General features: G+C 39.5%; 1 protein-coding gene across 2 annotated transcripts; it reads right to left on the reverse strand.

Moving 5' to 3' along the window:
- Positions 1–2,704: 2,704 nt before the first annotated feature.
- LOC5519202 (C-Jun-amino-terminal kinase-interacting protein 4-like) lies at positions 2,705–27,352 on the reverse strand. 2 transcript variants are annotated; one of them, XM_032364017.2, is made up of 23 exons: positions 26,877–27,352; positions 24,561–24,681; positions 23,930–24,000; positions 23,338–23,423; positions 22,977–23,182; positions 21,631–22,084; positions 21,344–21,400; positions 20,225–20,320; positions 20,047–20,089; positions 19,469–19,599; positions 19,166–19,225; positions 18,842–19,009; positions 18,264–18,477; positions 17,757–17,901; positions 16,664–16,822; positions 16,004–16,078; positions 14,530–14,716; positions 14,295–14,375; positions 13,847–13,914; positions 13,259–13,407; positions 12,695–12,866; positions 12,061–12,329; positions 2,705–5,258 (listed from the first exon to the last, which is right to left on the reverse strand). In XM_032364017.2, exons 1-23 carry the CDS (start codon positions 27,186–27,188, stop codon positions 4,920–4,922), a joined length of 3,663 nt encoding a protein of 1,220 aa, XP_032219908.2. In that variant the 5' UTR covers positions 27,189–27,352; the 3' UTR covers positions 2,705–4,919. The 2 variants fall into 2 exon arrangements, with proteins under 2 accessions (XP_032219908.2, XP_048589385.1); XM_048733428.1 differs by lacking the exon at positions 16,004–16,078 and having other exon boundaries at positions 26,877–27,351.
- Positions 27,353–27,672: the final 320 nt, after the last annotated feature.

The raw sequence follows: 27,672 nt of genomic DNA on the forward strand, positions 1-27,672 counted from the left end.
AGGAAGTTTGGGGCAAAACGCGTGGCCGGCGATTGTTCCGGGCTCTGCCCCTCAGTCCGGAAGGGCTTTCTCTACTTACGAGACTTTTTTCTCCCGCAGGAAATACTACAGCCCAAAATCTTGCTCTTTTAAAGCACATAGCATGTAATTCCCAGAGAAAACTGTCACCCACGTAGCATTTGAGACAAGCGTTTCTGCGCGGTTAAACTTTTATTTTTTGCTAAACGCTCTCAGTTTCCAACGGGACCGCTTACTAGAGCTGACACCAAAAACAGATCAGCCAAAAGAGCTGAAAAAGACTAAAAATGGGAGAAAAAAAATTGATTATCCCTTATAAGATTTCAGTGACATTGTTTTCGTGCAATAAACACTAAATTAGATTGTACCAAAAGAGCATGGGCTGCGCATGCTCCGTAGAGACAAGAGAGCGCAAAAGTCTTGTGCTCTCTTGTCTTTACGGAGCATGCGCAGCCCGTATAAGCGGGATGTCCCGCTACGTTTACGGGATGCTGACGTAAAAGCGCCTGATACATCAGTGATATGATTACTGCTAAAAAAAAGTGCGCGATATCAGTTGCTCCCGCCCAAAACCCGGAATAACAAGCTGTTTCGATAAGAGAAAGAAGCGTCGCGAAATCGTGTACTACGAGACCTGGGTTTCCGGCTTTAAAGCCGCATTGTCACCAGTTTACTTCCGGTCGATTACCTTACAATCTCCAATGATTTTTAACGGAAAACGCGAAGAATATTTCAAAATATTGAAAGTTTGTTCGAGGATATAGTATATTGCAAGTTTCTTCGAGGATGTGATTGGTAAATTAGAGCGGATGGCATGTTAAATATCTCGGATTCTAATAGATTCTTTTGTCTCAGGTTTGCGTCGGACCTCCGGAAGTGAACTGGTGACAATGCGGCTTTAAATCGAAGTTAAAAAAAGAAATTATCTTTTTCTTTCGAAATCCCTTTTTATAGCACATAGCGCGGACTTACTAGTAACATCGCTAGTTGACTAAACAAATATAATCTAGAGATTTTAATCTAAAATAACCTATTTTAGGGGTAAAACAACCTTGTTAACCTTGCATAATACGCCAGAAATCGTTGAGACCATTTTGCAGTACGGAATCTTAGGTCAATAGATCATAAACAAACTACATCGAAACCTTTGTACTTATAACAAATGGCCCGATAGTCAGACGCGTACGGGGTCATCCCAGGGGTGTTATTGCCACCCCGCGGCACGCCCCAAGACAATATCCAGTCCCCCTGATGCTCCCCGTATCCCTATTACGCCACAAATTCTAAGTCATCTCTCGGATACGTCTTGTTGCTCCTGGCGTATATCATCTAACCTATCTTTATTTGTTGTCTATGTGCGTACGCCGTGTTGCTACCAGTGTATATCGCTATGTAGCGTATCTTAACGCGTGCGCTTTCCTGCCTCTAGTCGACATCAAGGTGGTTTTCCTTAATCGTCATGTAGCGTATCTTTCCTATGGTTATCGACATCAAGGTGGTTTTCCTTGATCGTCATGTATCGTATCTCTACGCGTGGTGTAAATACTGCGTCATGCTGAATCTTTGTAAAGATTGGAATGCGAAGGGTATACGCTTGACACGATTACGTCATCACATCACAGAATAGACCGGCAGAGTTTTCTTACCGGAGTGATCTAGCTGATGCTTAATTGTTTTTTCTACAAATAATAGATCGTCTACAAATTATTATTTGTCTATAAATAATAGAACGTCTACAAATTATTATTTGTCTACAAATAATAGAACGTCTATCTTTGGCCCTGGGTACGGGCCTGCTATACTGTAAAAGAAAATTGCGTTCGTATAACAAGCACGCGGGAGTGGTAATGGAACAGATTCGCAAACAAATATTGATAGAAAACATGAATCATTGTCTCCTCACTTTACGGATTTATTTTTAGTGGGTCGTTTTGGATGAAAGACGGAGGTCTAATGAGGGAGATGCAATATTCCTAGGGCTCTCTCTTCACTGGGTGGTCTCAATGACTCATCCAATCTGGATCGGTTATTAATGCGTTAATTCCCTTATGGAAACTTTTAATCCGGAAATGTTCGGAGACCGCGGTCTGTCGTTAGAGGAAACTGGTGAACAATTGGTGTCGAAACAATAGAAGTCTGCAAATGTACGCCAGACAGTCTGAATACCTATGCAAGAAATACTACTATGGGGAAGCACCTTAAGAAAAAGAGAGAACCGATAGAGACATAGAATACTATTGCTATCTATAATTCACATGTAATTCTGTTTTTGATACTTTATTGGTAACCGAATAGATACGATAGCTGGTGAGTATATTTCAGGCTGCAAGGTCACTTTAATTTAAGAATATCCATAAGAACGTTTACAGCCTTAAAATGCTCCAAAAAATGAGATCGTATCAGCCCCAACTGAAAAGTAGACGTTCTTAAATAAAAAATAAGAGTATATTTAACTACAGTGACGATTATTTTGATGGTTGATACATTTGCGATCAGTTCACCGGCCTAAGGAAAGCAAGGTAGAAATAACCACCCCGATTTTCTGATGGCAAGTCTGAATTTTATATCATTATAACACGGCTTCGACAAACATCTCCATGACAAAAAGTTGCACGGCAAGTGGATATTACCAGCCAGACAACAATATTTGATTTGAAGTAATGGAATACAATGGCAGGAGAAGACAAGTAGTTTCATAATTTATTTAAGGTTCGACTTAAATTAATTTTCTTTTAGCATAACTCAGTACAATTTGGGGAGAATAAGTTACACACCAAGAACAAATGATTTCATTCTTGATACTAAACATAGAACTGGTTAATATGATTATTCTTTTCATTCAATTTTGTCATTTTTGCAGGCGAGTATACTACATTTTGAAATAGTACTACTCTATATATATGTATGGTCTTACATTTCTAGCCTTCTGTTAACCAAGTCCCAGGCGTTCTTACAGGGGTCCTGTCCTTAGAGATGAACCGTGAGGGCTATGGGACGAGCAAACCCACGAACGGCCACAGGAAACCCAATCAGACCAAAGGAAGCCCAATCAGATACCTAGAAAAACGTCTGGGACAAGAGTGCCTCTATGTTTTCACACGCTTGAGGTGCAAAAGGGCTTTACACAAATAGAAGGGCGATGCATCGCAACGATACCTTAAAGTATATGATATATCGAAAAAAATAATATGATTTGAAACGGCAAACTTTTTGAACACTTTTCTTCCATTCTACACTTAGAATTTTGATATTATAATTTCACAATGGGAATTAAAGCCATGTCCCCATTATGGAAAGACCGTGAAATGAACGTATTTTTCTCGTTACCGCCCCCTATCACATGGTCTTCAAGTCTCAGCGCGCTACTTTGAGTCGTCGTCATCTTTGTAGCCCTTCCGTCCTTATACAGCGTTACAATTAAAATAATACGATTAATATACAAGTTAACTTAGTTCCGATTACCTTACTTATCTTCATTACACATGTACATGGTTTCGAAAATAACTGCCAACAATCATACATAATTCTAACCCTCTATTTACGAACTCGGGCAAACAAGTGGTAACATTCCCATTCCCAGCATTGATGGCGCAGCCTCGCTCGGGAAACTACAAGAAAAACAACACGAACCCTTGGCGGCACCTACCAACGAGATACACCAACAACACAGCAATGTTGGCGCTGTTCGACAGAAAATCCAAGAGCCAAAAATATCCTAGACGAAAAATACTTTCTCCATAGCGTTAGTTTTATTTACATACCCCTCAAATTACTATATAGTGGACTTACTTTTTTTAAATAGTTAAGAAAAAAATGCGCCTTTTTACCTTTAAAAGAAATTTTAGTCAATAAAAATCTGTCAACGTAAAATACCTTATCGATCTAGCTTCATCGCCAATTTTAACAGAATATAGCTATACAAAAATAAATTTCTTAAAAGTAGCAGATATATAGAGTATTGGAATTCACTCCTTCTTTAGCAACTTCAGAAAAAATTGCGGGACCTTTGTTGCTTTAAGAAAAACGTACTTTTTCAAAGAGAATGAGTAACCAGAAACTCGAACGAATCGAAAACCTCAAAAAAGCGAAAATAAAGGATAAACCATGACTATTTACCAGATATTGCGAGTCTTGTGTAATTCAAGCTGGTAAACGAGGCATTCACAAGCCAGACTTTGCTTGCAGCTTTCTTATTATTCTTTGCTTGTTTCGTCAGGCAAGAGATAAAATGCGGTAATTTTGCAAGTTGGCTGTGAACAAAAGCCTATCTACAAAAATCCTCGCTATCAAACACGAATGTCTCAGGACCCCATTATCTGAAAAACGGTCCAATGAGAAATACTAAACCTGGAATGAATCTCGCATAATAACACGGCCTCGATACCATAACTAGATGCCGCATCTTACCTGTCACCGGCAATTACACTCACGCATTCTAAATCACCTTTTCTTTGGATATGGTAAATGTTTCGCGACATATCGCACTTCACATTTTAAGATTTTCCTATTTTTCGATTGTAGATCTCTTGTTTGATGAACTGAGAATCGTAATTCTCATTTCAATTCTCAAGATGCTAACATCTGAACAGAGATGATTTTTAAACACAAAGATAGAACACCTCATCATACCATACGCCGACGTCACTGCCGTCATAGCTGCGAGGAAAATTACTGACGATTCCACATCCAGCTAAGAACAACCAGCTAAAATTACGTCACGACAAGCGCGAGTCAACTTTGCATGCTTACATTATGTCTAACTACGATACATTGCCACAATGACGTCACGGCCAATAACATGCAGCCTTACATGCTTACGTCATATCTATCTAGACAACTCTCGATAAAGACGTAAAGTCAAGACTGCGATGACGTCACTTTTTGCCACGATGACGTAACGGCTAGTTAGATGCGACTTGCCAGACCATAATATGGCTCCTTTCGCTGGTGGATTGCCCTTTGAGGGTGACTGATATCAGGTCTCCGGCCGAGTCCTCCACGGCCGCCTCCTCACCATCGCCAAGTCTAAAATCCACGTACCCCTCCCCCCCACTCAGCACTAACATCATGTCCTGGTTCCTCTTCTCCGGGCTGTTACTGCTGGGTGGAGTCTGGTTGGGGGAGGTCTGAGTCTGAGTGCTCACTGATTGGCTACTGGATACGCGTTTCATGAAGCCTTGCACGGCCACGAAGAACTTGACGGAGTCTCGGTGACCGTGGAATGACAGCTGGGCGTTCACCTGTTTAAGGGTGGAAGAAGGCCAATTACGCCGCTATATTACGCTCTCACTCAATACTTAGTCACACAAAGCATCCATTTCCATCCGCTAAGTCACTAGGTAATTTAACTGGAATACTTTCAACTGAAAATCCTGAAATAGGTATCAAGCTCCAATCGTGGATAGTTATTTTAGAAAAAAAAAGTATTGACCAAAACAAAATGGCAGATCGCTGAGCACTCACTTTTGAGTAATGTGGAATAAAGGTTAACACTCACCATTGAGCAATATGCAATAAAGGTAAACATTCACCATTGAGTAATATGGCATAAAGGTAAACACTCACCATTGAGCAATATGGAATAAAGGTAAACACTCACCATTGAGCAATATGGCATAAAGGTAAACACTCACCATTGAGCAATATGGAATAAAGGTAAACACTCACCATTAAGCAATATGGAATAAAGGTAAACACTTACCATTAAGCAATATGGCATAAAGGTAAACACTCACCATTGAGTAATATGGCATAAAGGTAAACACTCACCATTGAGTAATATGGCATAAAGGTAAACACTCACCATTGAGCAATATGGCATAAAGGTATACACTCACCATTGAGCAATATGGCATAAAGGTAAACACTCACCATTGAGCAATATGGCATGAAGGTAAACACTCACCATTGAGTAATATGGCGTAAAGGCAAACACTCACCATTGAGCAATATGGCATAAAGGTAAACACTCACCATTGAGCAATATGGAATAAATGTAAACACTCACCATTGAGCAATATGGCATAGAGGTAAACACTCACCATTGAGCAATATGGCATAAAGGTAAACACTCACTATTGAGTAATATGGCATAAAGGTAAACACTCACCATTGAGTAATATGGCATAAAGGTAAACACTCACCATTGAGCAATATGGCATAAAGGTAAACACTCACCATTGAGCAATATGGAATAAAGGCAAACACTCACCATTGAGCAATATGGAATAAAGGTAAACACTCACCATTGAGTAATATGGCATAAAGGTAAACACTCACCATTGAGCAATATGGAATAAATGTAAACACTCACCATTGAGCAATATGGAATAAAGGGAAACACTCACCATTGAGCAATATGGAATAAATGTAAACATTCACCATTGAGTAATATGGAATAAAGGTAAACACTCACCATTGAGCAATATGGCATAAAGGTAAACACTCACCATTGAGCAATATGGAATAAATGTAAACACTCACCATTGAGTAATATGGCATAAAGGTAAACACTCACCATTGAGCAATATGGCATGAAGGTAAACACTAACCTTTGAGCAATATGGCATAAAGGTAAACACTCACCATTGAGCAATATGGAATAAATGTAAACACTCACCATTGAGCAATATGGCATAGAGGTAAACACTCACCATTGAGCAATATGGCATGAAGGTAAACACTCACTATTGAGTAATATGGCATAAAGGTAAACACTCACCATTGAGTAATATGGCATAAAGGTAAACACTCACCATTGAGCAATATGGCATAAAGGTAAACACTCACCATTGAGCAATATGGAATAAAGGCAAACACTCACCATTGAGCAATATGGAATAAATGTAAACACTCACCATTGAGTAATATGGCATAAAGGTAAACACTCACCATTGAGTAATATGGCATAAAGGTAAACACTCACCATTGAGTAATATGGCATAAAGGTAAACACTCACCATTGAGCAATATGGAATAAATGTAAACACTCACCATTGAGCAATATGGAATAAAGGTAAACACTCACCATTGAGCAATATGGAATAAATGTAAACATTCACCATTGAGTAATATGGAATAAAGGTAAACACTCACCATTGAGCAATATGGCGTAAAGGCAAACACTCACCATTGAGCAATATGGAATAAATGTAAACACTCACCATTGAGTAATATGGAATAAAGGTAAACACTCACCATTGAGCAATATGCAATAAAGGTAAACATTCACCATTGAGTAATATGGCATAAAGGTAAACACTCACCATTGAGCAATATGCAATAAAGGTAAACATTCACCATTGAGCAAAATGGCATGAAGCTGCTTGAGCTCACCATTGAGCAATATGGCATAAAGGTAAACACTCACCATTGAGCAATATGGAATAAAGGTAAACAATAACCTTTGAGCAATATGGCATGAAGGTAAACACTCACCAGCGAGCAATGTGGAATAAAGGTAAACACTCACCTTTGAGCAATATGGCATAAAGATAAACACTCACCATTGAGCAATATGGCATGAAGCTGCTTGAGCTCACCATTGAGCAATATGGCGTAAAGGTAAACACTCACAATTGAGCAATATGGCATAAAGGTAAACACTCACCATTGAGCAATATGGCATAAAGGTAAACCACTCACCATTGAGCAATATGGCATAGAGGTAAACACTCACCATTGAGCAATATGGCATAAAGGTAAACACTCACCATTGAGCAATATGGCATAAAGGTAAACACTCACCATTGAGCAATATGGCATAAAGGTAAACCACTCACCATTGAGCAATATGGCATAGAGGTAAACACTCACCATTGAGCAATATGGAATAAAGGCAAACACTCACCATTGAGCAATATGGAATAAAGGTAAACACTCACCATTGAGTAATATGGCATAAAGGTAAACACTCACCATTGAGCAATATGGAATAAATGTAAACACTCACCATTGAGCAATATGGAATAAAGGTAAACACTCACCATTGAGCAATATGGAATAAATGTAAACATTCACCATTGAGTAATATGGAATAAAGGTAAACACTCACCATTGAGCAATATGGCGTAAAGGCAAACACTCACCATTGAGCAATATGGAATAAATGTAAACACTCACCATTGAGCAATATGGCATAAAGGTAAACACTCACCATTGAGCAATATGGAATAAATGTAAACACTCACCATTGAGTAATATGGCATAAAGGTAAACACTCACCATTGAGCAATATGGCATGAAGGTAAACACTAACCTTTGAGCAATATGGCATAAAGGTAAACACTCACCATTGAGCAATATGGAATAAATGTAAACACTCACCATTGAGCAATATGGCATAGAGGTAAACACTCACCATTGAGCAATATGGCATGAAGGTAAACACTCACTATTGAGTAATATGGCATAAAGGTAAACACTCACCATTGAGTAATATGGCATAAAGGTAAACACTCACCATTGAGTAATATGGCGTAAAGGCAAACACTCACCATTGAGCAATATGGCATAAAGGTAAACACTCACCATTGAGCAATATGGAATAAATGTAAACACTCACCATTGAGCAATATGGCATAGAGGTAAACACTCACCATTGAGCAATATGGCATAAAGGTAAACACTCACTATTGAGTAATATGGCATAAAGGTAAACACTCACCATTGAGTAATATGGCATAAAGGTAAACACTCACCATTGAGCAATATGGCATAAAGGTAAACACTCACCATTGAGCAATATGGAATAAAGGCAAACACTCACCATTGAGCAATATGGAATAAAGGTAAACACTCACCATTGAGTAATATGGCATAAAGGTAAACACTCACCATTGAGCAATATGGAATAAATGTAAACACTCACCATTGAGCAATATGGAATAAAGGTAAACACTCACCATTGAGCAATATGGAATAAATGTAAACATTCACCATTGAGTAATATGGAATAAAGGTAAACACTCACCATTGAGCAATATGGCATAAAGGTAAACACTCACCATTGAGCAATATGGAATAAATGTAAACACTCACCATTGAGTAATATGGCATAAAGGTAAACACTCACCATTGAGCAATATGGCATGAAGGTAAACACTAACCTTTGAGCAATATGGCATAAAGGTAAACACTCACCATTGAGCAATATGGAATAAATGTAAACACTCACCATTGAGCAATATGGCATAGAGGTAAACACTCACCATTGAGCAATATGGCATGAAGGTAAACACTCACTATTGAGTAATATGGCATAAAGGTAAACACTCACCATTGAGTAATATGGCATAAAGGTAAACACTCACCATTGAGCAATATGGCATAAAGGTAAACACTCACCATTGAGCAATATGGAATAAAGGCAAACACTCACCATTGAGCAATATGGAATAAATGTAAACACTCACCATTGAGTAATATGGCATAAAGGTAAACACTCACCATTGAGTAATATGGCATAAAGGTAAACACTCACCATTGAGTAATATGGCATAAAGGTAAACACTCACCATTGAGCAATATGGAATAAATGTAAACACTCACCATTGAGCAATATGGAATAAAGGTAAACACTCACCATTGAGCAATATGGAATAAATGTAAACATTCACCATTGAGTAATATGGAATAAAGGTAAACACTCACCATTGAGCAATATGGCGTAAAGGCAAACACTCACCATTGAGCAATATGGAATAAATGTAAACACTCACCATTGAGTAATATGGAATAAAGGTAAACACTCACCATTGAGCAATATGCAATAAAGGTAAACATTCACCATTGAGTAATATGGCATAAAGGTAAACACTCACCATTGAGCAATATGCAATAAAGGTAAACATTCACCATTGAGCAAAATGGCATGAAGCTGCTTGAGCTCACCATTGAGCAATATGGAATAAAGGTAAACACTCACCATTGAGCAATATGGAATAAAGGTAAACAATAACCTTTGAGCAATATGGCATGAAGGTAAACACTCACCAGCGAGCAATGTGGAATAAAGGTAAACACTCACCTTTGAGCAATATGGCATAAAGATAAACACTCACCATTGAGCAATATGGCATGAAGCTGCTTGAGCTCACCATTGAGCAATATGGCGTAAAGGTAAACACTCACAATTGAGCAATATGGCATAAAGGTAAACACTCACCATTGAGCAATATGGCATAAAAGTAAACCACTCACCATTGAGCAATATGGCATAGAGGTAAACACTCACCATTGAGCAATATGGCATAAAGGTAAACACTCACCATTGAGCAATATGGCATAAAGGTAAACACTCACCATTGAGCAATATGGCATAAAGGTAAACCACTCACCATTGAGCAATATGGCATAGAGGTAAACACTCACCATTGAGCAATATGGAATAAAGGCAAACACTCACCATTGAGCAATATGGAATAAAGGTAAACACTCACCATTGAGTAATATGGCATAAAGGTAAACACTCACCATTGAGCAATATGGAATAAATGTAAACACTCACCATTGAGCAATATGGAATAAAGGTAAACACTCACCATTGAGCAATATGGAATAAATGTAAACATTCACCATTGAGTAATATGGAATAAAGGTAAACACTCACCATTGAGCAATATGGCGTAAAGGCAAACACTCACCATTGAGCAATATGGAATAAATGTAAACACTCACCATTGAGCAATATGGCATAAAGGTAAACACTCACCATTGAGCAATATGGAATAAATGTAAACACTCACCATTGAGTAATATGGCATAAAGGTAAACACTCACCATTGAGCAATATGGCATGAAGGTAAACACTAACCTTTGAGCAATATGGCATAAAGGTAAACACTCACCATTGAGCAATATTGAATAAATGTAAACACTCACCATTGAGCAATATGGCATAGAGGTAAACACTCACCATTGAGCAATATGGCATGAAGGTAAACACTCACTATTGAGTAATATGGCATAAAGGTAAACACTCACCATTGAGTAATATGGCATAAAGGTAAACACTCACCATTGAGCAATATGGCATAAAGGTAAACACTCACCATTGAGCAATATGGAATAAAGGCAAACACTCACCATTGAGCAATATGGCGTAAAGGCAAACACTCACCATTGAGCAATATGGAATAAATGTAAACACTCACCATTGAGCAATATGGAATAAAGGCAAACACTCACCATTGAGCAATATGGAATAAATGTAAACACTCACCATTGAGTAATATGGCATAAAGGTAAACACTCACCATTGAGTAATATGGCATAAAGGTAAACACTCACCATTGAGCAATATGGAATAAATGTAAACACTCACCATTGAGCAATATGGAATAAAGGTAAACACTCACCATTGAGCAATATGGAATAAATGTAAACATTCACCATTGAGTAATATGGAATAAAGGTAAACACTCACCATTGAGCAATATGGCGTAAAGGCAAACACTCACCATTGAGCAATATGGAATAAATGTAAACACTCACCATTGAGTAATATGGAATAAAGGTAAACACTCACCATTGAGCAATATGCAATAAAGGTAAACATTCACCATTGAGTAATATGGCATAAAGGTAAACACTCACCATTGAGCAATATGCAATAAAGGTAAACATTCACCATTGAGCAAAATGGCATGAAGCTGCTTGAGCTCACCATTGAGCAATATGGAATAAAGGTAAACACTCACCATTGAGCAATATGGAATAAAGGTAAACAATAACCTTTGAGCAATATGGCATGAAGGTAAACACTCACCAGCGAGCAATGTGGAATAAAGGTAAACACTCACCTTTGAGCAATATGGCATAAAGATAAACACTCACCATTGAGCAATATGGCATGAAGCTGCTTGAGCTCACCATTGAGCAATATGGCGTAAAGGTAAACACTCACAATTGAGCAATATGGCATAAAGGTAAACACTCACCATTGAGCAATATGGCATAAAGGTAAACCACTCACCATTGAGCAATATGGCATAGAGGTAAACACTCACCATTGAGCAATATGGCATAAAGGTAAACACTCACCATTGAGCAATATGGCATGAAGCTGCTTGAGCTCACCAGAGCGTCGCCATCTTTTCCTTCATTACTGTACACCCGGACAGGACCCCCTGGACCACCCTTTGCAGGGCTACTCGTCACAGCCAGCTGCTGATCTCCATCATCCCTTGCGGGCCGCGCCGCAACCAGTGGGACAGACAGTATGACGCCATTTCCGGTTCCGACCCAAAGCCTGTCATTGGTGAGGAGCAGGGAGGTGATGCGCACGAAGGAGAAGCCAAGTTTACCGGTGCCTGGAAAGGGAATGCACGGACATGAGAATTAGGGAATACGAGGGAGAAAGATAATGGTCAGAGAATGCCCTTAAACGAGACTGTGATAAATAAAAGAAAAGAAGAGGGGAAATAAGAGGAGACAAAGCCTCTGCGCTAAGAAAAGCAATTGAACGCTAGCGGGAAAGAGGGAGAAGAAAAAAAACGTGTTATAATCATTCTTGTCTGGTTGCGTCTCCTTCACTTGATGGAAGTGAGAAAGCAAGTGATGTGGAGGGATGTGAAGATGATAATGACGATACCCTACAAATATCTTGCCGATATACGACTCAATATTATTAATATCTTGTAGAATGTAGCATGCCTAATCATTATAGCTAACTTACCCAGCATCTTGCTGACATAGGGCTCAATATCAATGTCCTGCAGATGGTGGTACGTCTGAGCGTTATATAGTCTCAAAGTGCTGTCCAAACGGATGGACACCCACACTCCGTCCCCTATCCACGCTAACTGCCGGACTTGACTCTCACGCCGAGGATGAGCGTCAAACGTTTTCTAAATTAAGGAACAAAGATGAGAACGTAATCATTTCTACCTAACGAACAAAGGTATTATGTGAAATACAGTGAGAGAATAGACATTGCTTCCAGCCAATATTGGAAGACAGAAGAAATTTCAAAATAATCAACAAAAATAAAAACTTCTCCAGTCTAGCCAATGGAAAATGACGCTTTCTCACACTTTGCAAGGTATATAAAATGGCAGTTGACCCTTCCCTTACCAGGCGACTGGTAATTAGGGTTCTGATCCTCTTGCAAAGACGTTACAGTTGCTGGGAGTGAGAAGTGTATCAATCTCGCTAGTTTTGCCTTTCAAAACCCTCTCGAATCCCTCCCTTTCCTTCCCATTTTCTCATCTTGGGTGTGCATTTAAAAGGGTACATGTACCTCGACTCTCATGGTCCTGGGATGGATCACTTGGATCTTGTTCCGATAGCCACACCACACTTTATCGTGCACCATTGCCATGCACCGGATGGAGTGGTGTGGGCGCCCGAGGTCAAGCAGGTGGTAGTTGTTGAAGTTCCACTGGCCATCTAAAAACCCAACAAGATAATCGAGTTATAACGCCTAATGCGTCTCACAAGCTAAGTGCTGAAATCGAACGTTTAAATTTTGCTTTATTTTAATAGTTTTTCATACTAACAATGAAACCATCTCATTTTAAATAATGAAGTTAGAGTTGGTCTCTTACAGTAGAAACTAAGACAAAATGTTGCAAAGCGTTGGTGTTTTGTTCGGTATTAGTTATCTTAAAACTTATTTTATTCACGTTTTCTGGGCAGATGTGAGCCAGACGTTAAGCTTGTTCTATCGTGGTAACCATTCGCTCCAACTGACTAAAAGCAGACGTATCTGCTTCATCCCACGGTTCTACATAAGAAACTTGCTAGCTTTACGTAGCGTTAGAAACAGATATCTTCTCTGCCCGCCTCTGGGGGATATTCTTCAATGAACAAACGTTCCACTACTGACCTGATGATCGGTGAAATATGGCGACTGTTCCATCTGCCAGTGCAACAAGAACACGTCCTTTCACATGACTGCAACACGACAGACACAAGTCAGGTATATTTAAAAGGAATTTTATCTTACAACAAAAAGATCCTTTTCGCTTATCTAACTTACAGGATAGTTATAATACCAATTCCACCACCCGGGCCAACAAAGTTGCTAAAAATTGGCAAAAAAGGATGCGACAATCGAAGATTGATAGATAGAATTTCCAAAGCTCGGATTTTGGCACACTGCAGCATTTCTTCGGCACACTGATTGGCGAACTAAAGCTAATGTCAACAGATTATTACGTTTCTCGAAATACTGATTGTCTTAACTGACAAGGCGCTGCTGGCAGAGCCCTGTATTACAGGCCATAAGTCTCGATAAGTTATACAATGCTGAGGCCATAGTGAATTATACTAACACGATGCTGAGGACGGAGTCCTTGAGACGTATAGACTGGATGCATGTCCTCCACTGCGATATGGCCGAATGCACATACACACTAAAACAACCAAAAGCAAACTCGTCAAGTACTAAAAAAGCCATACAAGATAACAACCAGTGTGGTCTTCCCAACCCTGATTTTGGTGAACTTTGGATAAATAGATCTGAATGCGAAGTCAGAACTCGACATATAAAGACATGGCCGTGCTTACCATCCTGACTGAGCTCCTAGCCACATCGTCGGTAGCACACTGCTCATCTTGGTACCCTCACCATCAGCAGACCTCGCATCCACCCGGTCGCTCTCGCTTGTTGACACATCAGTCACAGTTGGTGAATCAGACACAGGTTGTTTGTCGCAAGTTTGGGAATCCTGTGGCGCCGACGACACTCGAGCACCTATTCAAACAAAGCACGCAATTACTGGAAGGTTGGCAAGTAATAGTTGGCAGTAGGTTTTAAAGCTCGGGAAGGCGGAAATTATTTAATGTAAGGGGATACATTATGTCAGACATACATAAAATTAAAAAGGATCTGACATGTGATTAATCTTTTACTGCAGTTTCTACATTCTGGCAAGTTGGAACTTCAGCTTTTAACAGAGGTGTCTAGTCGTTGGATGACATTAGACGTGATTTAGAATATTGGGCGATGGAAATGCATTGTTTGAGTGGAAATTTATAAAAAAAATGTTAAAAGCTACCATGTTATTCAAGCATGTTACCATCTGTGCTTTTGAGCATTCATGTATCTATGCATAATTTAACACATTATTGTTCTACCCTATAGTAACGATTGAGATATCGCGGAGTAATTGCGACTTGCAATTACTTTTTGGTGGGACAAGTTGCAGCTGTGACAGGTTAGAGCAAAAAAAAAATGTCAAGTTTTCCCAAAAGAAGGTCTTGTTAACTTCGGTAAGCTTGAATTTTTTGCATAGAAGTTACTTATGTTATGTAAACCAACATATCAAAAAGCGTTCTTTTCTAATGGATTCGTCTTCGAGATATGAGGCTTGAAGACCAATTTTCAAATGGTCAAAGTATGAATCCTCCTCCTTTTTAGGGAGAAGTCGGGCTCTGATCAGAAATTAAGCCAACTTTGCTCGCTAATGTCTAAATTTCATATGTTCTATATTTCTTAAAAATTTGGAGTTAAGCATTTGGGCAGAGGAACTCCTTATATATTGAGAATTGGAAAATTTCGTGCCATTTTTTTTGCTCTGTCGTGTTACAGGGCCGTAAGAAAGAACTGACTAACATAGGGTTCAGCCGATGATTTATGGATTACCAGGTTTAGCAATGATATGGTTTGACACGGTGATATGGTGTAAAAAAGAGTTAGTTTGTTTGCACAGACGTACATTTGTGCAGTGTTACAATTCAAAACGTCACGATAGCCAATACTGTATATAAATACTGTAAGTACTGATAGACACAAAGGCCAAATTAAACATAGATATTCTATGAAAAATTGTTGATTATCAAGGACTTTTTTTATTGGAACCTTCCAGACCTCTCCAGGCTTAGACCAAGCTAGGACTTCCAGTTCGTATTTGAGTCAGTGTTTCATTGGCTGTCTTGGTGAGGTGCCTCATATGTGCTTACAAAAATCTAAAAATCAAGTCTAGACGAGGACGATGTGGATAACAATGCTGCATGCAGGTACATGGTCAACATCACTGACCTAAGGGATCAGAGAAGTCAGAGCTCGCTCCAGACAGCATGGAGTCTTGACTTCCAGTAATACTTTCCTTTGATCCTGAGAGAGAACTATGTCAAAGTGGTCCAGCTAAATTCAGGGCTGTCCGTAAGCAGTGGTGCATAACTAATTTTACCAGCTTGGGAAGAAGTAATTGCCGACAGGATTGTGGCTTGTGAACACTTAGTTACATAAAGAATGATCTGTTGGATCAATACCGTAGGCAACTTGCCGATAAATGTCTTAGGAAAAAACCCTGTAGTGTTTTCTGTATATCTATTTTTTTACGCAGATGCAAAAGCATGGAAATAAGAGTTTAAATATCTAGTCAAACTACAGTTTAACTTATCTAAAAACATAAAAAAACTGAAAAAAAAAAGAAAAGAATTGCATTTATTTTTCTGAAGGCAATGTTTCATATCTGGAAAGTGGTATTGTAGATATATAGTAGAAAGACTTGACAATCATGTATTGAATACAAGACTGGGAACAAAGTCCAACGAGGGGAAGGGGAAGGGGAGGGGGAGGGAGGTGGGTTGGGGTGGGGTATTCAGCATTCCCATTCCTTTAGGTAGCACATACAGATAAGGAAAATGTGCCCCACATGCACTAATCAAGAGTTGTGCCCTTTAAGTGCTCCCTTACCGTCTCCCACACTGGCAGCATCATAGTCACCAGGACTGGCCCCAGGGACTGCTGTGATACAAAGGAGATGGGATGTGCACACGACAAAGCAATCCAGGATGTTCTGGGGATAGTTGGCATCGATGATGGTGATCTTGCTACATGAGTGAGTGCTGCTACCTGAAATACACAATGGTGTCAGTACTGGGGTCAGTTGGAACAAACTTTACAAGGGAGACAAAGGGTCAGTAGACACATTGGAATAAACTTTACCAGGGAGACATGGGGACCGTATACACATTGGAATAAACTTTACCAGGGAGACATGGGGACCGTATACACATTGAAACATACTTTACAAGGGAGACATGGGATCAGTAGACACATTGGAACAAACTTTACAAGGGAGACATGGGATCAGTAGACACATTGGAACATAATTTACAAGGGAAACATGGAATCAGAAGACAAATTGGAACATACTTTACAAGGGAAACATGGGATCAGTAGACACATTGGAACATACTTTACAAGGGAAACATGGGGACCGTAAACACATTGAAACATACTTTACAAGGGAAACATGGGATCAGAAGACAAATTGGAGCATAGTAGTACTGTACAAGGAGGTCATGGGGTCAGTAGACATGTTGGAACATACTGTACAAGGCTGACATGGGGACAGAATCAAAGATACATTAGGACATACAGTACTGTAGGGACATATTGTACAAGATATCCAAAGTTTAACTACAGTATTAAGTGTATACACCTATTTAAAAAAAAATTGACGATAAGAGAATGGAAAATGAAACAAAGTTTGGCCAATAATAATGTTTCCTTGTATTTAAAATTCGTTCATTTATTACAAGGACCTCGCTACAAACTTTATTTAGCCTCACTAAATGTCATTAACAGATATGAGACTTGTTTTCCCTAACCAGTGGTGTTTGGCATTCATCAGTTTCCATTTCCTTATAGTCAACCTTAATAGGTGTAAAATCTAGCATCTATGACTTTTAGGGAGCATGCCCCGAGACTGAAAGCATTTTAAGCTTTTTCCCCTCTCCACTCTTTGGAACCCCTTAGGAGCTGCAGCCTCAGAAAGACTCACCTATCCAGGTGGTGGAAGGCTTTGCCTCCTTGATCTCCACATCTTCTCCACCAGGGCTATCTGCATAGAAGACACTAGCACCAATAGCAGCACCACCGTCACTAGTGTAGCCCCCACTTAGGTCCACGCCAGCCGCACACCAGATCTGACAAAGAATGTACATGAGATCGACTGCTGCAATATGGTCTAGATGGACTAAATCTAGATGAAAAATAAGATTCAGATAATGCTGCAATGTTGTTCCTCCAAATGGAGTCAGAATGGAACCAAGGAAGCAAATTCTGTATACCTCCCTCATCCCTTGCCCCATATGAGCTATGGATATGATCTAGACTGACTGAGACCCTAGGTTTTTTTGTGCTAACAGGGTTCTCATCAGAAGTCTCCTACTGTAGATGGTTAACCTCACAACAAGTAGGAAAAGGTAATACTCTTCAAATTAATGGTCACAATTTGGCTGTCTGGTGATTTAGCAGTTATTTGTTTAGGGCAGGGAGTCTTTGTTACCTTCATTCCTGGGTCAGACAGGTTCAGTGGCCTGCAGTATACAGGCACTGGGACCGAGACAAGGCTCTTGCCCCCCTCAGCCACCTCGCTGGAGTACTTGGCAGGTAGGCTCCATCCATATGCCTGCATCCGCCCTTCGCTCAAATCAGTGTTCAGGTAAGCCCTAACCTGCTTGTAACGCTCACGCCGCTCATTCAATCGCTGCCTATCAAAGCTGTGGCAAGTAATTATACATAGGTACAGTGGTTATATCATTTGGAACAGTGTGCATTTAAACATTGCTTATCATAAAAGCAACAGGACCTGTTAATTCAAGCTTTAAAAAATTAAGGCCAGGTAAATGCATGAGTAAAAAACATCAAAAAGAAACGGAAAGAAAAGAAAGAGAATAGAAAATAAAAGTTAAAGGAAAGAAAATCTGATTAAACTAGTTGATTTCAGTTGAAATCAATTTGGTTATTTCAAAACTTAGTATACAGTGAGACCAAAATACTAATCTTGAAACAATGACAAATCTACAAGAGAAAAAGGGCTTACAACACTACAAAGATGAGACATAGGTTAAGCACATGACTTACTTCTCACTTCCATAACCGCCACTCATGTTTGAGCCAGTGTTGAGGTTGGTGAGTGAGTTGTGTCGCCGGGCTGGAGGTGTGCCTTGGCCTTCACCTGAGTTATACCTAATGCTGACGGTGGAAGGGTTGGGTCTTGCTCTTGGGGTTGGCCCAAAGAGATTGCTAAAGCTGTCATAGAGTAAAAGATATTTTAAAAAAGGCTTAAACTCACTGAAGATCAGCTCCTGTAAGTCAAGCTTATGCTAGTTTAGTACAAATGTTGTATTGTTTGGATGTCTTGTTCAGGAATACATGGGAAAATAACATAATGGGGTCAGTACTTACAATTTCCAGATTGAAGACTTTTTCTTCTGCTGCAATTCTAAATTTCGTTCTTTAGAGGCCCTAAGCATGAAAAAAGGAAACATTTAAATACTTTTGTGGAAAGATTACAGATAATTAAAAAGAACATAGGTCAAATGTGTTTGACTGGCACACAAGATGCAAATAATGGATCCAAGGGGGGGGGGGGGGGAGAAAAAATATAATTTTATGGGAGGATAGAATAACTTGGCAACATCAATACTAATTTTTGAAGACTTTTAAAACATTTCAGATACCCTTGTTCTTGAGCCCTTGGTTTATTACCTGATCATCTCAGTCCATCTGACAGCCTCCTGGAGCTCCATCAGCCTCTCCTTGTACTGGTTTCGCTCCATCAACACTCTTGCCATCTCTACCCTGGTAAACCGCTTCCTATGAGCTGCTGACACACTGGCCTAAAACATGGTGATTCATATCTATGAGCATCGCTGGCCTCAGGAAACATAGTCATTAATTTCAATGAGAAAATTGTGAAAAAATGGTTTCCCTTGCACCTAATTGTGTTAAGAAGGGGCGTAGCCAGGATTTTTCCATGAGGGGGGCCCAAAGTGATTTCTCAAGAACATTTTGTTTCATACTGAAACGTCACGACTAAAACAAAATAGTCTTATTGGAACAAAAATACCCCCACCCCGCTGGGTATACCATTGCAAAGGGTAATCAATTAACTGAGTATGCCTCACTATGGGTACTGAAAGGTGGGCATAGCCCTAGCTGCCATGGGAACAGTGTGTTGCCCTTGTTGGGCTCTAACCAACTCAATGGGCTCTTGACAACTAATTCATAAAGCTACTGAATAAATCATCCATTATCAAAACGTTACAAAAGTGTTGTTAACAAACCTCTTTAAGAGCAACTGTTGCCTTCTCGGCTTCATGCTTGGTCCTGATGATAAACAGTATGTCTCAGTAGATGCAAACTTTTGATCCAACTGTTAATGTTTTACTTAATCCACATTACAACCCTTTGAGACTTTGTAGAGTTTGAAACAATACACACATAAGGTATATTTTTACTGACCGTTTAAGTTCATGTTCACACTCAGTAACTCTGATATTCATGCGTTGTTTGACCTCCTGCAGGGATTTCAGCTCTTCTGTCATCACTTCCTTATCACTACATAACGTAAAATAAGTGTGTGTAAAAAGGGGGGTATAAATGGTGACATGGGACATTAGTTAAGATATGGGGCATAGTAAAAACCTGAAGCATTAGAAAGAAGGCAGGAAATTAGTTAGGCAAAGAGATATGACTAACTCAGGTGTATTAAGGCTTGACTTGAGACAAAATCGTTTTTTGCTAATATCTCCCAAACAGAAATAGCTATGATCACCAAACTTGGCAGCTACATCATTGCTGTCGGCCCAAAGATTTTTTTATAGTATGTTGCCATGGCAACCAATTTAAGGAGACTAAAGGCTTAATTTACAATTTTTGCATTCAAGCAAAAATGGGGAATACACAACGACAACAGAGAAAGCCTTAAATGGTATATTTATAATCGTCATGAAATTCCCCACATGATGCTGTCTTTTAATCATGTCCAGTGTAGGTGGACAGCCTTAAAAGGCAGTACGATAAGAAGCCTACTGTAAGGATTAAAAATATGCATTTACATTTGAAATCCACTATGCTTCTGTATTCCCCTATTTTCCAATGAAAAATTAAGCTTGAGCTACCTTTAATTGGTTGCCATAGTAACATAATTGTCAAAACGTTAAGATCCATTCGAATAATTAAAGTGCTTGCCAAGTTTGGTTTTATTAGCACCTTGTGTCCCCGAGATATTGATGAAAATGTGTTTTTCAACGTATAAGCCTGTAAGTCAGGCCATATATACCTGAGAAGGATGCAGGGCACAGTAAGAAGGCAAAGCCTTAGTAAGGACATAAGGGATAAGAAAGATGACGGGATGAGGCATTAAGGGGATGAGCCATTAGTAACTAAACTGAGTATAGTAAAATTTGTATTTAGTAAGGACAAAAGGCATAACAAAGAGGGTGGGGTATTAGTGAGGTAATGAGATTATTTCCAAGGAAAGTAAAGTAAGAAAGCAAAGCATTAGGGAGGGCATTGCTAGGCAAGAGAACTCACTGAATGCAATGTTCAATACTTGAAGGAAAAAGGTTTGATACTCACTTGGACAGTTCTTCTAGTCGCTTCAACAAGTCATTTTTCTGTGTCTCTAGCTTGTTCCTGACACAATCATACAGTGTTACAAAGGGCACCATAATTGGTAATCTGTCATTACCATCAAAATCACAAATGTAAAACACAGACACTATTATCAACATCACTGGCATCATTGTTATCACAATCATGATAATTATCACCATCATCAACATCATTGTCTCAATCATTATCATCATCACCATCATCATATAAACCATACAAAAACAACAAGTATTTCCAGTGATTCTACTTACTTCACAGTGACAAGCTCCTTATTTTCTTTCATTACATTTTCCAGCTCTCTGCCCATGGCTATAATATCTGCCCCTGTGTCCATCTGGCCAATCACATCTGGCTCCTCCGACGATAGCTCTGCAAACAATGAACTTGCTGCAACACCCTCAGGTAGATTTTCTAGATCAAGCGATACCGGTCGATTAGCACTGCTGCTGCCTTTTTCCCGCCTCGCCACCTCTGTTACAACATTGCTGCCTGAAAGTTCAGGGGTAGAGGCAAGTATTGCAGCAGCATCTTTGCTGATTCCAGTCAGTGATACATCAGATGAACCAGGGGTCAGCATATTGGCAGCTTCCCTCGCTGACACAATCGGCAAGTTGTCCACATCAGAGATGCTGCAGGTGCTGTTGTTGACATCTAAGCCATCGACGTTTGCGCCCTGGCTTTTCTCCAGTCCTGTTGAGCTTGTGGCTGTAAGAACATAAATAAATATAATATATATAGTATAAATCTACTCACATACTATCACGAATCAAGCAATTTGATTGGCTCCCGTAATCACTATCTATTGAGCGATAGATGGCGAGTAGCGAAAAACGGTGTTTTTTTTTGTCACAAAAACAACATGAATTATTATTAAAATCATCACTTATTCGAAGGTAGTATGTGAGTGGATTTATACTAAAAAGCGATACGCGCCTCGTCGACTATCTAAAAAACTCGTAAAAAACTCGAACTCGTAGTCTAATTAAATATATATATATACTGTATGTATGTACTAATTAGAATTTGCATTGCGCATTTGAGCTGCATTTGAGGTGCATGTGCAAGCTGTGCATGCCTGGCGTGGAACTTCTATAAAACAAAACTAATCATAAGATTTTAGTGACATGACGGAAAAACATAACTTGACCTTTCCAATAAGCTCATTTCACATCAAGTGAGTAATATCAAACAAAAATCAAGTGTGACCTTTTTTAAATTATACAACTTTTTCTAAAGTGTCATTGAAATTTGAGCTTTTCATCCCTGGCCCATACATAGCCAAGGATGATCAAGGAAAAAATATCTTAAAAAGCCAAAATCTGGGTATGTGCATTTCGGAATACAAGTAACTGATGGCCATTGTAAGAAATTGTATCTTTTTTCTCCATGCGCATGTTCAGGGTTTTTCCGTCATGTCTATTTTACAGTATCTCAATACATTTCATTATTCTGGATGTCAACTACAGAAAATATATGGAAAACATCATAATATACCACCATTTTTCTATCCCTTGCAACAAACCCCTACACAGCAAACTCTAAGCAAGCAAAGAAGTCATCCGCCCAAAACATTTAAAATAACCAGCAGTCTAATTACCATCCTCTGTCATAGACTCATCCCTCAGAGAAAGTACATTCTTGTCACCACCATCCACAAAGGCAGGAGGAGAGGTCATGTCGGCCTCTGGACTCTTGGGTATAGAGCCAACAGGGCTGGCCGTACCCTCATCCCCTGATAACTCAGGAACAGAACTCCCTGGTGGACCAATTGGGGAGCGGATGCCAGGTGGCTGGTTCTTGAGTCTGAACAGGAAAGAAAAAGGAAAAATCTCACTTAATCTCAAACAAGCAGGAACATAACATGTATTTGGAGCAAGGTGTCATTCCTACCCCACCGCTTTCTTGCCTGGGGCTGTAGAGGTTTAGCTTACGAGGATAGTTTAAGCATGTGCAAGTACCTGTTTAGGCCTTTCTGTGGTGTCTCTGTTGATGCAATAGATCTTTTCTCTGCTCTTTCAATTCTCTCCATGTAGTGTTGCACAACCTACAACATGTCATATGCTAAAATAAGTGTATTTATAAATTATATTGGATAATATATACTTTGATTGTCCTAAACTAATTTACATAACATGATAAAAGGGTAGCCTGCACTTGGTGTTATCGCTGAAAACCCTCTCTTTTTGGTGATCAGCGTCATAACCACGCGGCTTAAAATACAAGATGGCACCTGATCACCAAACTGAGCGAGTTTTCCACAATGATAACACTGATTACTGCTTGCAAGTAGGCTAATATAAGGGCTATGTGCTTGTTGTTGATATATCATAAAAGAATTATTATACTTAAAAACTCAAATCTCGTCAGATCTATTAATCTCTAAAAAGAAACACTATACCATCTGCTCTACCCATAGAAACACACAGTGTAGATGCATTTTTATCCCACAGCCATTGTTGTTCTCTTAACCTTTCTTACTCACTACCATCAGTTTATAAATTAAAAACCTGTTCTATTTCTTTAGTGTAAAAACAACTTCAAATATTATACCTCTGAATGTCTTTGATGCAATGAGCCATACTCCCTTTTCATCTCAGATATTCTTTCCTCCAGTCGCTCGACTGAAATTTGAATGAGTAAAGTTAAACCTTGTTAATACTACATTAATCATATAACATGACTACAAGAAGCACCCAAAGCTGATCCTGGCCGCATGAGCCTTTTTGGGTATGTTTTTTTAATAGTTTAGTTTACAAATTAATTGATTGATTTGAAAGAACAATTAAGCATGATATCAAAAAAAGCAAAGAATTCTTGGAGGAACCTTTTCATTTGACAACATTGTTGATTATGAGATGAAGGGAATAATTGACTCACTTGTCAGGGCTTTCATTAGACAAAAGATATGTATGTAACAAGAAGTCACTAGTGACTAGAAGCCATTGGTGAAAATGATTTTAGTAAGTATAAACAGGCAATAAACAATAACAGCTTAAATTAATGATGGCAGATTTTCAGATGAATGCTCAATATTTCACTTGCACATAAGCACTGACAAAGAGTAAGAAACATCGAAATTCTGTGACATTGATCTGTTTCTAGTGCTTATTACATAATCATATTTGCTAAACTTTCATTAGATATTCAAACAATATGTACAAGATGTTGTTTTTGTACTAACCATGATCCTGGTAACTTTTTATTCTAGCCTCAAGACCTCTGTTGTCATGTTCAAGGCTCTCTATATCTTTTTCCGCATTCCTCTTCTCTGCTTCAATCTGATCTTCAATTTCCAGATATCTCTGTTGAAAGGAGTATTAGTCAGTCTAACTTTATAGTGATTACATCTTTTAATGGTAAATCTATCCAAAGGTAAAAGAGAAAAATTGAACAAGAGTGTTATTTGGGACAATACCTAGTCTCTACATATAGATATGGCCAGGTTTTAGGGTAGTAAGGGGGAGGGGTATGAGCAACAATTCATTGATCAAAAAAATGGTCAGTTCACATTTCAGAAACAATGTCAACTACCACCGCGCGTTATATTTTCAAGTTTAATGGAAAGATAAGAAAATACATTACACACAAAATAAATTGAACATTTGCTTTCTTGGAAAATAAAGCATCACGACACCAGTTTTCATGGGATGACCTGTTTACTATCTTTAGTAGCTAGCAAGAAAGTAGTGGGTTCTTTTCCCAGTCAGGAGAAGGCAGCATCTGACCTCTGACCATCTGAACACCCCACCTCCCCACCTCCCCTCTACACCACCCATAACCCCCAACCCTAACTAAGTGATTGAAACTTGCCAGTTCCCTCCCTCCCTCAAATGCACCCCCTCACAACCACCCATAACCCCCAACCCTAACTAAGTGATTGAAACTTGCCAGTTCCCTACCTCCCTCAAATGCACCCCCCTCACAACCACCCATAACCCCTGCCCCTAACTAAGTGATTGAAACTTGCCAGTTCCCTCCCTCCCTCAAATGCACCCCCCTCCACACCACCCATAACCCCCAACCCTAAGTAAATGATTGAAACTTGCCAGTTCCCTCCCTCCCTCAAATGCACCCCCTCACAACCACCCATAACCCCCAACCCTAAGTAAATGATTGAAACTTGCCAGTTCCCTCCCTCCCTCAAATGCACCCCCTCACAACCACCCATAACCCCTGCCCCTAACTAAGTGATTGAAACTTGCCAGTTCCCTCCCTCCCTCAAATGCACCCCCCTCCACACCACCCATAACCCCCAACCCTAAGTAAATGATTGAAACTTGCCAGTTCCCTCCCTCACTCAAATGCAACCCCTCACAACCACCCATAACCCCTGCCCCTAACTAAGTGATTGAAACTTGCCAGTTCCCTACCTCCCTCATATGCACCCCCCTCACAACCACCCATAACCCCTGCCCCTAACTAAGTGATTGAAACTTGCCAGTTCCCTCCCTCCCTCAAATGCACCCCCCTCCACACCACCCATAACCCCCAACCCTAAGTAAATGATTGAAACTTGCCAGTTCCCTCCCTTAAATGCACCCCCTGCCCACCAAGCATAACCCCAACGCCTAATTAATAAATGATTGAAACTTGCCAGTTCCCTCCCTCCTCTCCACCCCCATAACCCCCGACCCTAAGTAAATGATTGAAAGTTGCCAGTTGCCATTTGTCACGAGATTCAACCCGGCTATACCGAATCTTAAAAAGATTCTAATGAAACACTGGCACCTTATTACGGATCAGCCTTTTACGGCTAGAATCTTTAATCAACCTATAGTCTCTTACAGAAGGGAGAAATCACTCAAAGACTTTTTAGTCAGAGCTAGAATCCCTACAAACGTCTAAGGTATCATAGCAGTTTTATTTCCAATTGTGGCGGGTGTGGCTGTTGGCAATATTACACAGTAGATTATCATAAATCAAAGAGAACGACTTTTATTACAAACTACCAAATCCAAACAGACAAAAAGACCATTACATAAAAAGCTTTAAAGCACTTTAAAATTAAATTGAATGTCAAATTGAATGTCATTTTAATCTCTCTATTGTGTTACAATTGTTCTTAAATATTACTTTTTTCACGGTTTAGTAACCTTAAAAGATATTTTGTATTTAGTTGAGAATTCCATTGGTATGAGTGCCGATAGCATGTGAAGAGGAGTGAAGCATGAAAGAGGGTAAATTCCACGAGTGAATTCCGCATAAAAACCGGATGCAATATGGGATTGAAATAACAGGAGAGAGAAACAACGTTCTTAGGCCCACACCTTCACATCGGCCAACGATTTGCAACAAATTCGCATTGATAATGTATCGTTCTGAATCAAAATTAATTTCAAAACGACTAAGAAAACAAATGTCTTAGTGTCTTGTCTAACCATCGAAAAAGAGCTCCAAATAAACGGTGTAAATATTCACCTAGACAAGCCCACGTTTTGTGACGTTATAATACGATACACTATAATGTAAGGGAGTGGGATGAATTCATATTACTCACATTTTCAGCAAGCTTTCTCAACTGTTTTTCGCGTTCGTATTGCGTTATAAGTTGCTCGTTGTCGTCGCTTAAGATTTCAAGCTCGACGAGTTGCTCGTTATTATCGCCATAGGCACTGTCCAACTGTTCCAGCACTGACACCATCAACGGCATGAGCCCTGATACAACATCTTGGTCGTATTTCTGTATCATCCGTTCAAATTCACTGTAGATGCTATTCGCCAAGTTCGACACTCTCTCTGACATGACAGTTGTACCACCTTCTTCGCCGCTCGAATAAACGGCTTCATTTGTATCGTCGTCAACTTCCATACTGCCTTAACCTTGAGGAACAAACTTGAGAATATCTAGGCAACTCTCAGAGAAAATCAGCCCGGAAGTTTGCAGAAATTTACATTTTCAGAGGCTAAAGTCTGTATTCAGACGCCTTCTCTTGTATTTGCCCTCTCCTTTTTGCATAGCGAGGAAGAGACTGGGCCCGAGCGTCTGAGTTAATCGCCTGGCCAATCAGATTTTATGATCAGGCAAATTTGATGAATAATTTATAATGCTGAGTGACAATTTTTTTAGCAAAGATTAAAATGACAAATTAGTACTGTCTTTTTCCACTATTTATTACTGTATCCCAATTTTGCGTTGCTTTTGGTAATCCTTGAACAACATCGTAGCAATTCATCGGAACCTTGGAAAAAATATGCTCAACAAGCTATAATACATTTATTTTACTCACGCGATGCAAATTCACCCGTGCCTACCCTCCCCTCCCCCTTTACCCCCCCCCCCCCCCACAAGTATT

Source organism: Nematostella vectensis, chromosome 10, assembly GCF_932526225.1.
Source record: "Nematostella vectensis chromosome 10, jaNemVect1.1, whole genome shotgun sequence".
In the NCBI taxonomy this organism is placed as follows: domain Eukaryota; kingdom Metazoa; phylum Cnidaria; class Anthozoa; order Actiniaria; family Edwardsiidae; genus Nematostella; species Nematostella vectensis.